Source organism: Panthera uncia, chromosome C2 (genome assembly GCF_023721935.1).
Source record: "Panthera uncia isolate 11264 chromosome C2, Puncia_PCG_1.0, whole genome shotgun sequence".
NCBI classification, from domain to species: Eukaryota; Metazoa; Chordata; class Mammalia; order Carnivora; family Felidae; genus Panthera; species Panthera uncia.
In genome coordinates, this window is record NC_064810.1 from 148,341,705 (window position 1) to 148,352,643 (window position 10,939).

Consider the following 10,939-nt stretch of genomic DNA (forward strand, 5'->3'; position numbering starts at 1 on the left):
AATGCAATGGCCAGGGTCCCTTCACGCGTCACTGGGATATATGAGGGTGTCCTTCGTGCTTGGCCATGACCCAGACCAGACCCAGTCTCACCCACCCACTCCTCAGAAGACCACAACCCAAGCCAACCTCAGGGAGTGCAGCCCGTTCCTGAAACGCCACGTGAGCCCGCGGCTCTGACGTAGGGCTAACACCCTACGTGAAGTTTAAACACTAACACCCTAGTGAAGTTCAAAGCAGGCGACGCAGCTGCCTGTGCTGAGCCACGTGCCACTGGACAAGGCGCCAGAGAGAGTGGGCACCTCAAGTCTTGGTGGGAGCCTCAGGCTTGCCAAATGGAGTTTACCTCTCCAGCTCTTTCTTAAACGCTCAGTAAATCTCTACCATTTACTCTTAACCACTTGCTCTGTTCAGAGAGTGCTTAGTGCTATCTCCCAAGTGTCAGATTCGGTATTAGGCTGAATCCAGTGGGGATGCCAATTTGCCCTTGCACTGGGATGCGAGACACGTGTCCTACGGAAGAAGTCCCCAAGGTACTTAGGAAAGCGGGGGGAGGAGGGGGGAGACTCTACAGACCTCTGTATGGAATTGTTTCTATGAGTTTAGAAGACAGAACCCGAGACGTGCATCCAGAGCTGGAAGCTGTGGTAAGAACAAGAAAATCCTGAAGCCGGAGGCTTAATCGCCGCAGGTTAAGCATTGTTTCCACAATAAAGAAAAAAGCCGTGTATTATTCACAGCAGTTTCCAGGGTCAGGCGGGACAAGAGATCTGTCTGGGAAGACCACGCTTGTGTGACTAGAGGAGGCCCACTTGGCCAACTCAAGTGCAGTACCGGGGAGGGAGGGGTCTTCCTCCTTGATCCAGTACTAGTCCCTGAAGACTCAAGGCTGCCAACGCCCATGGGGGAAAGCCCCAGTGGCAGGTTGCAGGGTGAACACTTGGAGGGGGAGATTAGTCACTTAGATTCAGCAGTGCCCGGGCATTGACCATCAGGTAGGCACCACTGAGCCGAAAAACGGGTGTTTGAATTAGTTTAAGATGCTTTTCCACATTGGGCTGGCTCAAAGGCACTGGCCTGCAGCCATATTGGCCCGGAGTGGAGTGACTTAGGTCTGGGCCACCTTAGGTCCTGGGTCGGGGCAGAATCTCAGTTGACATGAGGAACAGAATCTAATTCTCCTGGAGGCAGCGAGGAGGGTGTGAGGCCCCGGGCAAGCTGAACCCAAGTAGGATCTGTGAGAAATTCCATCTGGGATCTGGCTGCATCACATTGGGCATCAACCAACTGTGCCAAGGGAATCCCGTCTCTGGTCTTTTCGGTCTGGGGTTCAAGTTGAAGAACTTAGATTCTAGGGGGAAAAGGCTGTTTGTGGAACTGCTGTGGGAAGCCAGGAGGCAAGGGCCAGAGCAAGGAGCGAAAGCAATGCAGACAGGTGCCCATGTTGGAAGGCACGGGCCCCTAGTACACACGGCTTGAGGGTAGGGATGGGAGCTGGGCCAGCAATTACCAGTCAGCATGTGATGCCAGGACTATTTTCTGGAACAGACTAAATTGCCAGGAAACCTAGTGTTTTCCTAGTCCTTTCGGGAACAGCCTCCTCCACCTCCTCCACCGCAGAATCTGATAAATGAGCTCTTAGCACCATTCACGCCGCCTCTGAACCTAAGGTCTTCCCGGTCCTCCTCCCGCACCTGTCCCTCACTCCAGCCATCCTGAATCCAGGAACTGGTGGGGCTGACCGCTTGGCAGCACTTGAAAGTGCCACGGGCTCAAGGCCTAAGCACATCAGAGCTTTGCAGGCCAACGGCAGAGGCGTCCTCGCTCTGAACAGTCAGCACAGAATCCCCACGAAGCTACTGATGCTTGGGCTATGGGATCCCTTCATTGCCCCTCCACCCCGGAAGGAGCCCTGGGAATAAGGGAATGTGAACACACACAGCTCTTCCAAGAGGGGAGTGAACTGATGTAAATTCAGGCTCCTCAAAACCTGGGCCCACCCTATTTCTCCATTCTCATTTTTTTTTAAAAGTTAGAGTGGGCACGTGAGTGGGGGAGGGTGGAGAGGGAGATGATCCCAAGAAGGCTCCGCTCAGCACTGCTGGTGCAGAGCCCAATGTGGGGCTCAAACCCACAAAGCTGAGATCATGACAAGGGCCAAAACCAAGAGCCTGACGCTTAACCGACTGAGCCACCCAAGCATTCCCCTTGTTTTAATGGGTCAAATGTTATTGTGAAATCAGGAAAGCTGCTAGACATTTTAAACAACTGAAAATGTGTAGTGAATGGCAAATATGGAGAACATCATCTAATGCCCTTTCCATACACCCATACAACCCTCCTAGAACCTGTAGGCAAGCTGACCTGGTGACAGGCTGGGGGCCCTCTAGTGGCTCCAGAGTAGAAGGCATCCCACCCGGGCCCTAGGCAGGTTTTTCAAATGCCAGATGTTATCCAAGGTTTGGCTGCGTAACTGGCATTAACAGCAGGGTGGTAACTGAGAATCAATTTCCTTCAGAACTGACTGGACACAATTTACCAATGCAGATGGTAATACAAGAATATTGGGTTGGACCTAGGGAAAAATATTTCCAGGGTTACCACCTATTTACAATTATTTAAATCTTTCACAATAGCTGTTCCCTACGCAAAAGGGAAGTGCAGGGAAACTCCTAAGAAAGCAGCACTGTCTTCTAACTAACGTGGACTTTAAGATGTGTATACATACAACAGACTACTTGGCAATGAAAAAGCAGGACATCTTGCCATTTGGAACGTGAACAGAACTGGAGGGTATTATGCTAAGTGAAGTTAAGTCAAAGACAGGTACTTAACAGAAGACCACAGGGGAAGGGAAGGAAAACTAAGTTACAGAGAGGGAGGCAAGCCCTAAGAGACTCTTAAATACAGAGAACCGAGGGTTGATGGAAGCGGGGGGCTGGTGGGGGGAGACGGGAACTGAGGAGAGCACTTCATGGGATGAGTACTGGGTGCTGTATGTTCAGTAGTGAATCACAGGAATCTACTCCTAAAGCCAAGACTACACTGTAGACACTGTATGTTAGTTAACTTGACAATAAATGATCAAAAAAAATTTTATTTAAAAAAATGGAAAAAAAAAGAGTAGGCTTTAGAAGTAAAAGGAACATCAAGACCTGAAGTAATCCCAGGCATCTTGATTTGGAATGCCAAACAGACAGACATGGACCCAACTTATAGAAACGGTTTATTTTCCGTCAACCTTATTTCCATTTTGTTTCTCCGCAGAAGAGCAGCTCAAGACCACTCGGTGGTGGTTCCCACCCATTCGGTGGCCTGAGCAGTGGGGGCTGCAGACCAGTCTTCCGTGGCGGGCTGAGCACTCCAGTCCTCTGTTAAGGAAACACCAAAGAACAGTCAGGCCCCTTCAGTGTTCTCGTCACCCTACCCCCACCCAGCACCGAGCCCTGAATCGCACCAGAAACACATTTCAAAGGACAAACACCCGAGGCCAAACCACTTCAAAAACACCCAACTCCCATCTGTCAAGTTAGCAGCTCAGCTATAGCACACTGGGATGAAAACCTCAGCTATAGCACACTGGGATGGAAACCTTCTGACGCTACATAGCCAGGGAGATCCTTCAAGCTAGACTAAAAACCCCCCAAGATGCAAGCCGCCAGCCTGAAGCATCAGGACCCGTACCAGTGGGGAACTGCTGGATAGGCACGGAGGGCACCTGCACGCCTTCGGACCAGTCTGCGACCTCAGGCTGCGTAGCAGTGAACTCAGGAGCTGGAGCAGTCCATTCACCCTGAAATTCCTCCTTGGTCACAGCCTTTTCGGCAGCAGCCTGCTCTTCCTTTTCAATCTGGTGAAGACAAAGCGTATAGGGACCAGTAAATTTTACTTCTTGAGCACAAACCAAGAGGTCTGATTTACTTACGTGTCCACAAGCCTTTGGGGAGCAAACTTACCTCTTCAGGATCCCTATAGAAGTAGAGGTCAGGCATGACCTCCCAGGGGTGTTCACGGGAGATGGTGCCACGCATGCGCAGAACTTCCCGGGCCAGCATCCACCACATCAGACCCACCGAGTGAGCTCCCTGCGGGAGCGCCAGGTGTTAACAAGTGACGCTTGGTCAATCCCCAACAGCACGTCCTTCCCCAATCCACCCATCTGTCCCATCATCCAGGTCCTCGGTACCAGGAGATAGGAGACCCGTCTCTTGGTTTGCAGAGAGTGTACTTCTAACAGAGCACTCTAGAAATTCGTCTCCATCTTGATTGTCACTGGAACCAGGGGGATTAAAACACAACTATTGAGACTCCACCAATGAAATGAAATACCTGTGAGTGCCTGGACACTGATACTGCTATTAAAACATCTCTTTGGGGGATTCTTACACGGAACCAGGGTTTTGAGACCCAGGAAACAGGGCCGATTTGAATCACAGGCAACCCACCTTTTTAGGATTTCATAGCAGTTCATCCAGTTGCTCTGAAAACAGAAAGGCCTAGTAATGCCCGAGAGGCCCAAGCAGTTAAGAAATATGGAGAAGAGCAGACGAACACACACGCCACTTAAATGATTTCTCCTTAAAGTTGTGACACACTCGAATCATACTTGTAGCAAGAATTACTATCAAACTCCACTCACTGGGCCAGAGACCCTTGTGGTGTTAGCGAAAGACTTGCCCCTCCTGTAGCACACTACCTACACTTGTGAGTTCATCGGCCAGAGCCTCAACTCCAAGCTCTAACAATGTGCAGAGGAATGCCCAGCTGTTTCCGTAGCGCTCTCGTGAGCTCTGGTGAACGTCACCGCGTTATTACCTTGTTGTTGCAAGGGATGGCGATGTCCACATAGCGCAGAGGAGAGTCTGTGTTACACAGAGCGATGGTAGGCAGGTTAACGTAAGACGCCTCGGTGAGAGGCTGGTGGTCAGCCCTGGGATCGGTGACCACCAGAAGTCTGGGCTCCCGGAAGGCTGCCTGGATCTGGTTAGTGAAGGTTCCGGGAGTGAAGCGGCCAGCAATAGGAGTGGCTCCGGTCGCAGCAGCAAACTTCAGCACAGCTCGCTTGAAGAACGAACATCGAGAGTTACCAGCGCTCGAGAAATGGCATCGCAGGAACTCCCCCAAGCGTCCGTGTGCCGACACCCGGGTCTGTAACCGCCGAAGCGGCTCCCTTCCAACAGTGAAAACATCAAAGCACTTCAGACACCCAGTAATTCTTTGTCCTCCGCGTTACCCGACAACTACTTGCAGAACCGGGGCCCAGAAACAGTAAGCACGCCCCACCCTCTGATCCTGTCTGGAATGCTCTCCCCACTCCCACCGGCTGGTCTCAAGAACCGGGCAGGTCACTCTGCTGAGTGACGCGGGCAGGTCACTCGTGTGCTTCCACATTCTTCACGGGGCCGTGACGACGAGTCAACACAGCACACAACAGTGCCCGACACACCAATAAGCACTTCTCTGCTCTGGTCGAATTCCATTGCAGCTACCCTATACACCACAGCAACATACCCTTCCTTTTTACCCCGTAAAACTTATTTCCTGCATCCCTTAAAAAAGGCAGAGTTACTCTGAAAACTTACTTCCTGCATCCCTAAAAAAGGCAGAGTTACGTTTTTTCTGCTACATCCCAAGCCCCCTGCAACACTGCCTGGCCAATACAGATGCTCAGTAAATCTTTGCTAAGGAAAGCCAGGAGAGTGGTCACTGGGTCCATTCTACAGCAATACTTAAGTCTTCTACCGTGCACCAAACTAGGGGTCCTGATACAAGCCAGCCTCTGGAGAATAACCCCCTGCGCAAAACACATCTTCGGTTCGAGGCAATCAATTTTATGGTCAACCTAAACAATACAAACGAACCTGTCTTACTACACGATTTAAACATCTGTCAAAATCCAAGTCAAACATCTTTTTCAAATTAGAATCGGGGTCAATGAAATCCTTGCTAAACCTCCTGTAGTGGACTCTTGAACATATGTTTTAAACTCTTCAGGGCCACTTATATGTGGATTTTTTTTTAACAGCACTCTACAGTATTTTCCCTTCTGGCTTATTCTTTAAAATACAGTATATAATACATACAGCATACAAAACGTGCTAATTGACTACTTAGGTTATCGGTAAGGCTTCCAAAGGTATTGAAGGCTATTAACAGCTGAGTTTTGGGGGAGCCAGAAGTTAAAACAGACTTTTGACCACGTTGGGGGTTGGTGCCCCTAATCCACCGTGCTGTTCAAGGCTCCACCATAAATCAATTTTTAAGGAATCCACTGGTTTTCTCCACAGAAAAACAAAGAATTGTCAAAACAGAAATGGGGCAATACAAGTTTTACCCATTGGTTATTAAAAAAACTAAGTTATTTACGTTAGCAAAGATTTCTACTCTTGCTTGGAGACTTGGATGAGGACTGGCACCCTATTAGAAAACCTTTCTGAAAAATCCTGCAGTTGGCACCAAAGCTTGGAGCCAGTGTTTCATCATTTTCAAGAGAAAAGTCTGACTACAGAAAAATATGATAAGCCATTTTTACAGGATTATGTCAGGACCTAGTGGCACAAGAAAACACACAGGAAAAACAAAGCTCAACACTCTACCAGATGCCAAGTAGCGTGTAAACGGAAAACACTGAATCCGGGCAATTCAAGATTTCTAAAAACCAAGCATATTGTTTCCAAACCTGGCCAGTATTCCGGGATGATATGACACTGACATCAGCTGGGTTTTCAATGGCAACAATGGCCCGAGCTGCCAGCAGAAGCTTCTCCCAGGTTCTCTTCAGATTGATGATGTAGATACCTAGGTGATGGCAGAAAGCTTTGTAGTACCAGACTTAATTTTCAAGTGGACTTTGTTCTGAAAGGCCGAATGTGGCAGTGAGTACTATCAAGCTCCAGTCATCGAGGCAGGCTCTACTGGTGTTAGCGAAAATCCTGCAATTTCTCTAGCACACTTCCGACACTCAGAAGTTCATCGGCCAAGGCTGGCCTCCACCCTGAGCTTTAATAGTGTGCAGCCTTAGTTCGGTAGACGAAGTGCATCTTCTTGGTCCTTTCCTGCACTAAGCCTCCATCAAGGCCCCATCCTGATTCCTGTAAGTTTTCACCCACCTCCTGCTCTCCAGCCCCACTTTCCCTACAACCTGTCTCAATGCCAGATTTCAGCCAAAACTGCTTCACAGCACACAACCCCCAGGCTTACGTTCTTCAGTGGCTCCATCTGAGCTTGAAGCACTGCCTTGCCCAACGTACCTTCCAAAGTCTTCACAACCTACCTTCCCTTTTCCAGTACCTTCCAAGCCTCCTCATTAAGGTCTTAGCTCTTGCTCTACTTTACTCTCAGAATTCAGTTGAACGAAGGGAACGCCTGACCGGCTCACTTAGAACGTGTGATCCTGGGGTCAGGAGTTTGAGCCCCACATTAAGTACAGATTACTCAAAAACAAAGATCTTAAAAAAAATAAAATTCAAATGAACCTGCTTTCAGTACCTGTGGAATACAAGACACTATGGAAGATGAACTAATGAGCTTCCTCATCATTTATACATCTCACAGCTCCTTCATGGCCCAACGTAAGTCCCAGAACCTATCAACTGACATACTCTTGCACTGGAGCCCAGAAAGCGGTCCTTCCAAAAACCACCAGTACACTTTTGTTTTTTGCTTTTTTGTAAAAAAAAATTTAAAAAAAATTTTTTTAAGATTAAGAGATGCATGCTGTATCAACTGAGTTGACCAGGTGCCCTACGTTCACTTAAGTCTTAAAGCTTACTTCCGATGTAGACCTCTGGTTTCATTTATTACTTAGTTGGAATGCCCTCCCTCCCAAATCAAAGCAACAACTGACCATCACTTTTCCTTTTGTAGATGTACTGTTCCATCTGGAAGTCAAGGTTGGTGCCACCTAAGTGGGTTCCTGCGGCAAGAAATTTGAGGACATCCTCCTCCTTCATTTGCAGGACATCAAGGGCTCCGGACATTGTGAAAGTTTCCCTTTAAGTTACGACGGGAACCTGGAAAACAACGGTTAACCATCCAGCTATTTTCATTTCATTTCAGTGGGTTATGGGACCAGGTGCATTCTAACTACCCTGGCGAGCCAAGCAACCGATTTGAACACAGCCCAAGGACCACACCTTTTCCAGTAGTGTAATGGAAAAAGACCCAACATAACAGACCTATCCCACACATTACACAACTCCCGCACATCTTGAGTGTGTGGAGATGGGAAAAACACCCGAATAATTAAGCAAAATGAAAACGGTGATTTGCCACTTAACATTCCAGGGGGCAACCGGGAGTCGAGTTACCGATGAGCAAAAATAACCAGATGCGAACAAGTTCATTTTCAAGCGGATTGAAGGCAGGGCGCTTCACAATTATTTCTCTCTACGGTCACAACTGATTTTCTACAAAACCTTGCCAGGTATCTTAACGCGAACGGGATACACCAACCGGCCCAAATAGCTGTCGTAAACCGGGACCGGGGCCTGAGCTCACGGCCGGCCGAATGCCGGGGTCCGAGGCAACTGCAGCGCGGTACGCTGATCCTGCTTGCTGCGCCACGGCCGCCCAGCCGCAGCCCGGCCCGCACCCTCACCCGGTGCCCTGGCTCCAGCACGACCTCCGCGCGCTCCGGGGACACTGTGGGAACCCGCGGGCCCGAGTTCGGCCACGTGCGGGCGGCTGGGCGCAGAGCCGCAGATACACCCGCTTTGCCTGCTGGCTTCCATCCCCAATCCTCGCACCCCTCACTCCAGCGGAAGGCTATTTTAATAGCCTTTAGGACTATTTGGGGGACGCCGGGAACCCCACAAGGGACTCACGCAAAACAACGCCGTATGGACCCCTCCCTGGGTAGCGCGGAAAAAGGCCGGCGGCCGGAAGTGACGTCCTTATATACTCCGCCGCCAGCCAATGACAGCGAAAGCTAAGCGGAAGGGTGAATGGGCCGCCTAATCCTGCGGGGCCTTTTGCGACGTTAGTGCTTTCCGGCGCCGCGAAGGAGTTCCGCGGCGCGCGGCCACCTCCGCTGTAATTCATCAGGGACCTGCCGCTGGAGGCCGAATCGGCTTTCTGGTCCCTGTCGTAAGTTGAAGTGTCTTTACGTAGGGAGCCATGTTGAGCACAGCGTGACAAAGTATTCGTTCAACAAAAGCCGGAGAAGTTATTTTCATTTCTTGGAGAGCAATTTATCAGTACGTAATTCAGATTTTGAAAGTTCGCTTACAGGAAATTTTCCTGAAAAACTTAAAAGGAAAACACTACAGATGGCAGGTTTCGTTTTCTAGAGGAAAAGGAATCAATATCGATAGATGAGTAATTAAAAATTCATTCCGTTCATATAGTACTATGCAGCCACTAAAGACCTGCCGGGTGGGGGAGATTATTTTTAAAACTTGAAGCCAGTATTAACTAAACTTCAATAATAAAAAAAATTGAAGCCCTGCATATTAAAAGATGATGGTAAAGAGACGGCCAAGTTATTAACTTATGTATTGGGTTTCCATCTTTGCTGCACTTGTGAATCACGTGGAAAGCTTTTAAACATATGCCCAACCCAGATTTTAAAAATCTGATATATATATATATATGTGTGTGTATATATATATATATATATATATATTTTTTTTTTTTTTTTTTTTTTTTTTTTTTTAAAGAGTGCATGCTCGGGTGAGGGGGAAGGAGGGGAAAGGGGGAGAAGCAGAGGGGGACAGAGAAGCAGAGGCAGAGGGCCTGAGCTGGGGTTCGAACTCATCAGCGGTGCTCTGAACTGATGTCAGAGGTTTAACTGGCTAAGCTTCCCAGGCACTCCAAAAATCTGATTTTTTAAAGTGAAGTATTGCCATAAAACATATTTGTATATATTGTGAAATGATCACCACAATGAATCTAGTTAAAATCTGTTACCATCCAGTTACAAAAAGTGTGTTTTTCTTGTGATGAGAACTTTTACCCTCTTAGCAACAGTGAAATACACAATATGGTATTATTAACTATAGTCACCATGTTGTATATTACATTCTCAGGACTTAAAAAAATCTGATTCTTATAAGTACCTCCCTAGATAATTTTAATGTGTAGCCAGGCTAAGAACCGCTAATATACTAGTAGAGAAACTGGGTGAGTTTTTTTTTCGTCTCATTTTTAGCATTTTTGAAATTTTCTGAGGAACACAGGTTAAAAAATTGAAAAAAACAAAACCCCATTGCAGCTGATAGAGAAGGAATGAAAACTTAGGAATGGGTTTAAGCATCCTTAGAAACTGCTGAAAATATCTGGAGACATTTTGGCTCCCAAAGAAAAAATAGCTATGTGGAAAATAGAACAGGTGGCTTTTAGGGGCAGTTTTCTGTCACTGTATTGCATGATTTCTCTGGAGGGGCTTCCCCAGCCACCTCAACAGCTCCCTCCCCTATGCACGCTGGAGTCCCAGGACTACTTCCTTTGTTGCAAGGACACTGTACTGTAATTATGTTTGGGTGTTTGTCCACAAAATAGTATTTTTCTCACAAAACAACTTTGCTCTTGAGAACTAATCCACGTAAGGAAACTCCTTGGTGAGGAAATGAATCAACAAAAGTCCAAAAATGAAGAAGGTACTATAGTAAACCACGGTGGGGAGCCCATGGCCCAAGAGGCACTTGTCAAAGAAAATCTGTAGCGAGCAGCTAAGTGTCCTCCCCACCTTCCAGGGTCCCTGGTCGTCTGCACAAGTTTCTGCAACATTTTTTAACCGTGCCTGTTTTTTTTTTTTTAATGGTTTTTTTTTTTTTTTTTTTCCGAGACAGAGAGAGAGAGTGGGGGAGGGAGACACAGAATCCAGAGCAGGCTCCAGGCTCTGAGCTGTTAGCACAGAGCCCTTTGCGGGGCTCAAACTCATGAGCCATGAGATCGTGACCTGAGCCGAAGTTGGATGCTTAACCAACTGAGCCACTCAGG

The 10,939-nt window shown here is 48.0% G+C and overlaps 1 protein-coding gene and 2 non-coding genes across 4 annotated transcripts in view; all 3 read right to left on the reverse strand.

The window, feature by feature from the left end:
• The window catches only part of RPSA (ribosomal protein SA), a 78,296-nt gene extending 69,404 nt beyond the window's left edge, over positions 1-8,892 (reverse strand). Inside the window, exons 1-7 of one of the 2 annotated variants that reach the window (XM_049628965.1) lie at positions 8,824-8,889; positions 7,845-8,010; positions 6,678-6,796; positions 4,814-5,059; positions 3,955-4,083; positions 3,683-3,848; positions 3,207-3,369 (exon numbers count right to left, since the gene is read on the reverse strand). In XM_049628965.1, coding sequence (XP_049484922.1) covers positions 3,275-3,369; positions 3,683-3,848; positions 3,955-4,083; positions 4,814-5,059; positions 6,678-6,796; positions 7,845-7,977 — 888 coding nt within the window. In that variant the 5' untranslated portion in view covers positions 7,978-8,010; positions 8,824-8,889 and the 3' untranslated portion in view covers positions 3,207-3,274. Of the gene's footprint in view, positions 1-3,206; positions 3,370-3,682; positions 3,849-3,954; positions 4,084-4,813; positions 5,060-6,677; positions 6,797-7,844; positions 8,011-8,823 lie in introns of those variants that run through there. The other variant, XM_049628964.1, reaches the window with a different exon arrangement.
• LOC125922225 (small nucleolar RNA SNORA62/SNORA6 family) lies at positions 4,603-4,751 on the reverse strand. Its single transcript, XR_007457648.1, has one exon. It is a non-coding gene; the product is annotated as a small nucleolar RNA SNORA62/SNORA6 family (small nucleolar RNA).
• On the reverse strand, positions 6,864-7,014 carry LOC125922226 (small nucleolar RNA SNORA62/SNORA6 family). The gene has a single exon (XR_007457649.1). It is a non-coding gene; the product is annotated as a small nucleolar RNA SNORA62/SNORA6 family (small nucleolar RNA).
• Positions 8,893-10,939: the final 2,047 nt, after the last annotated feature.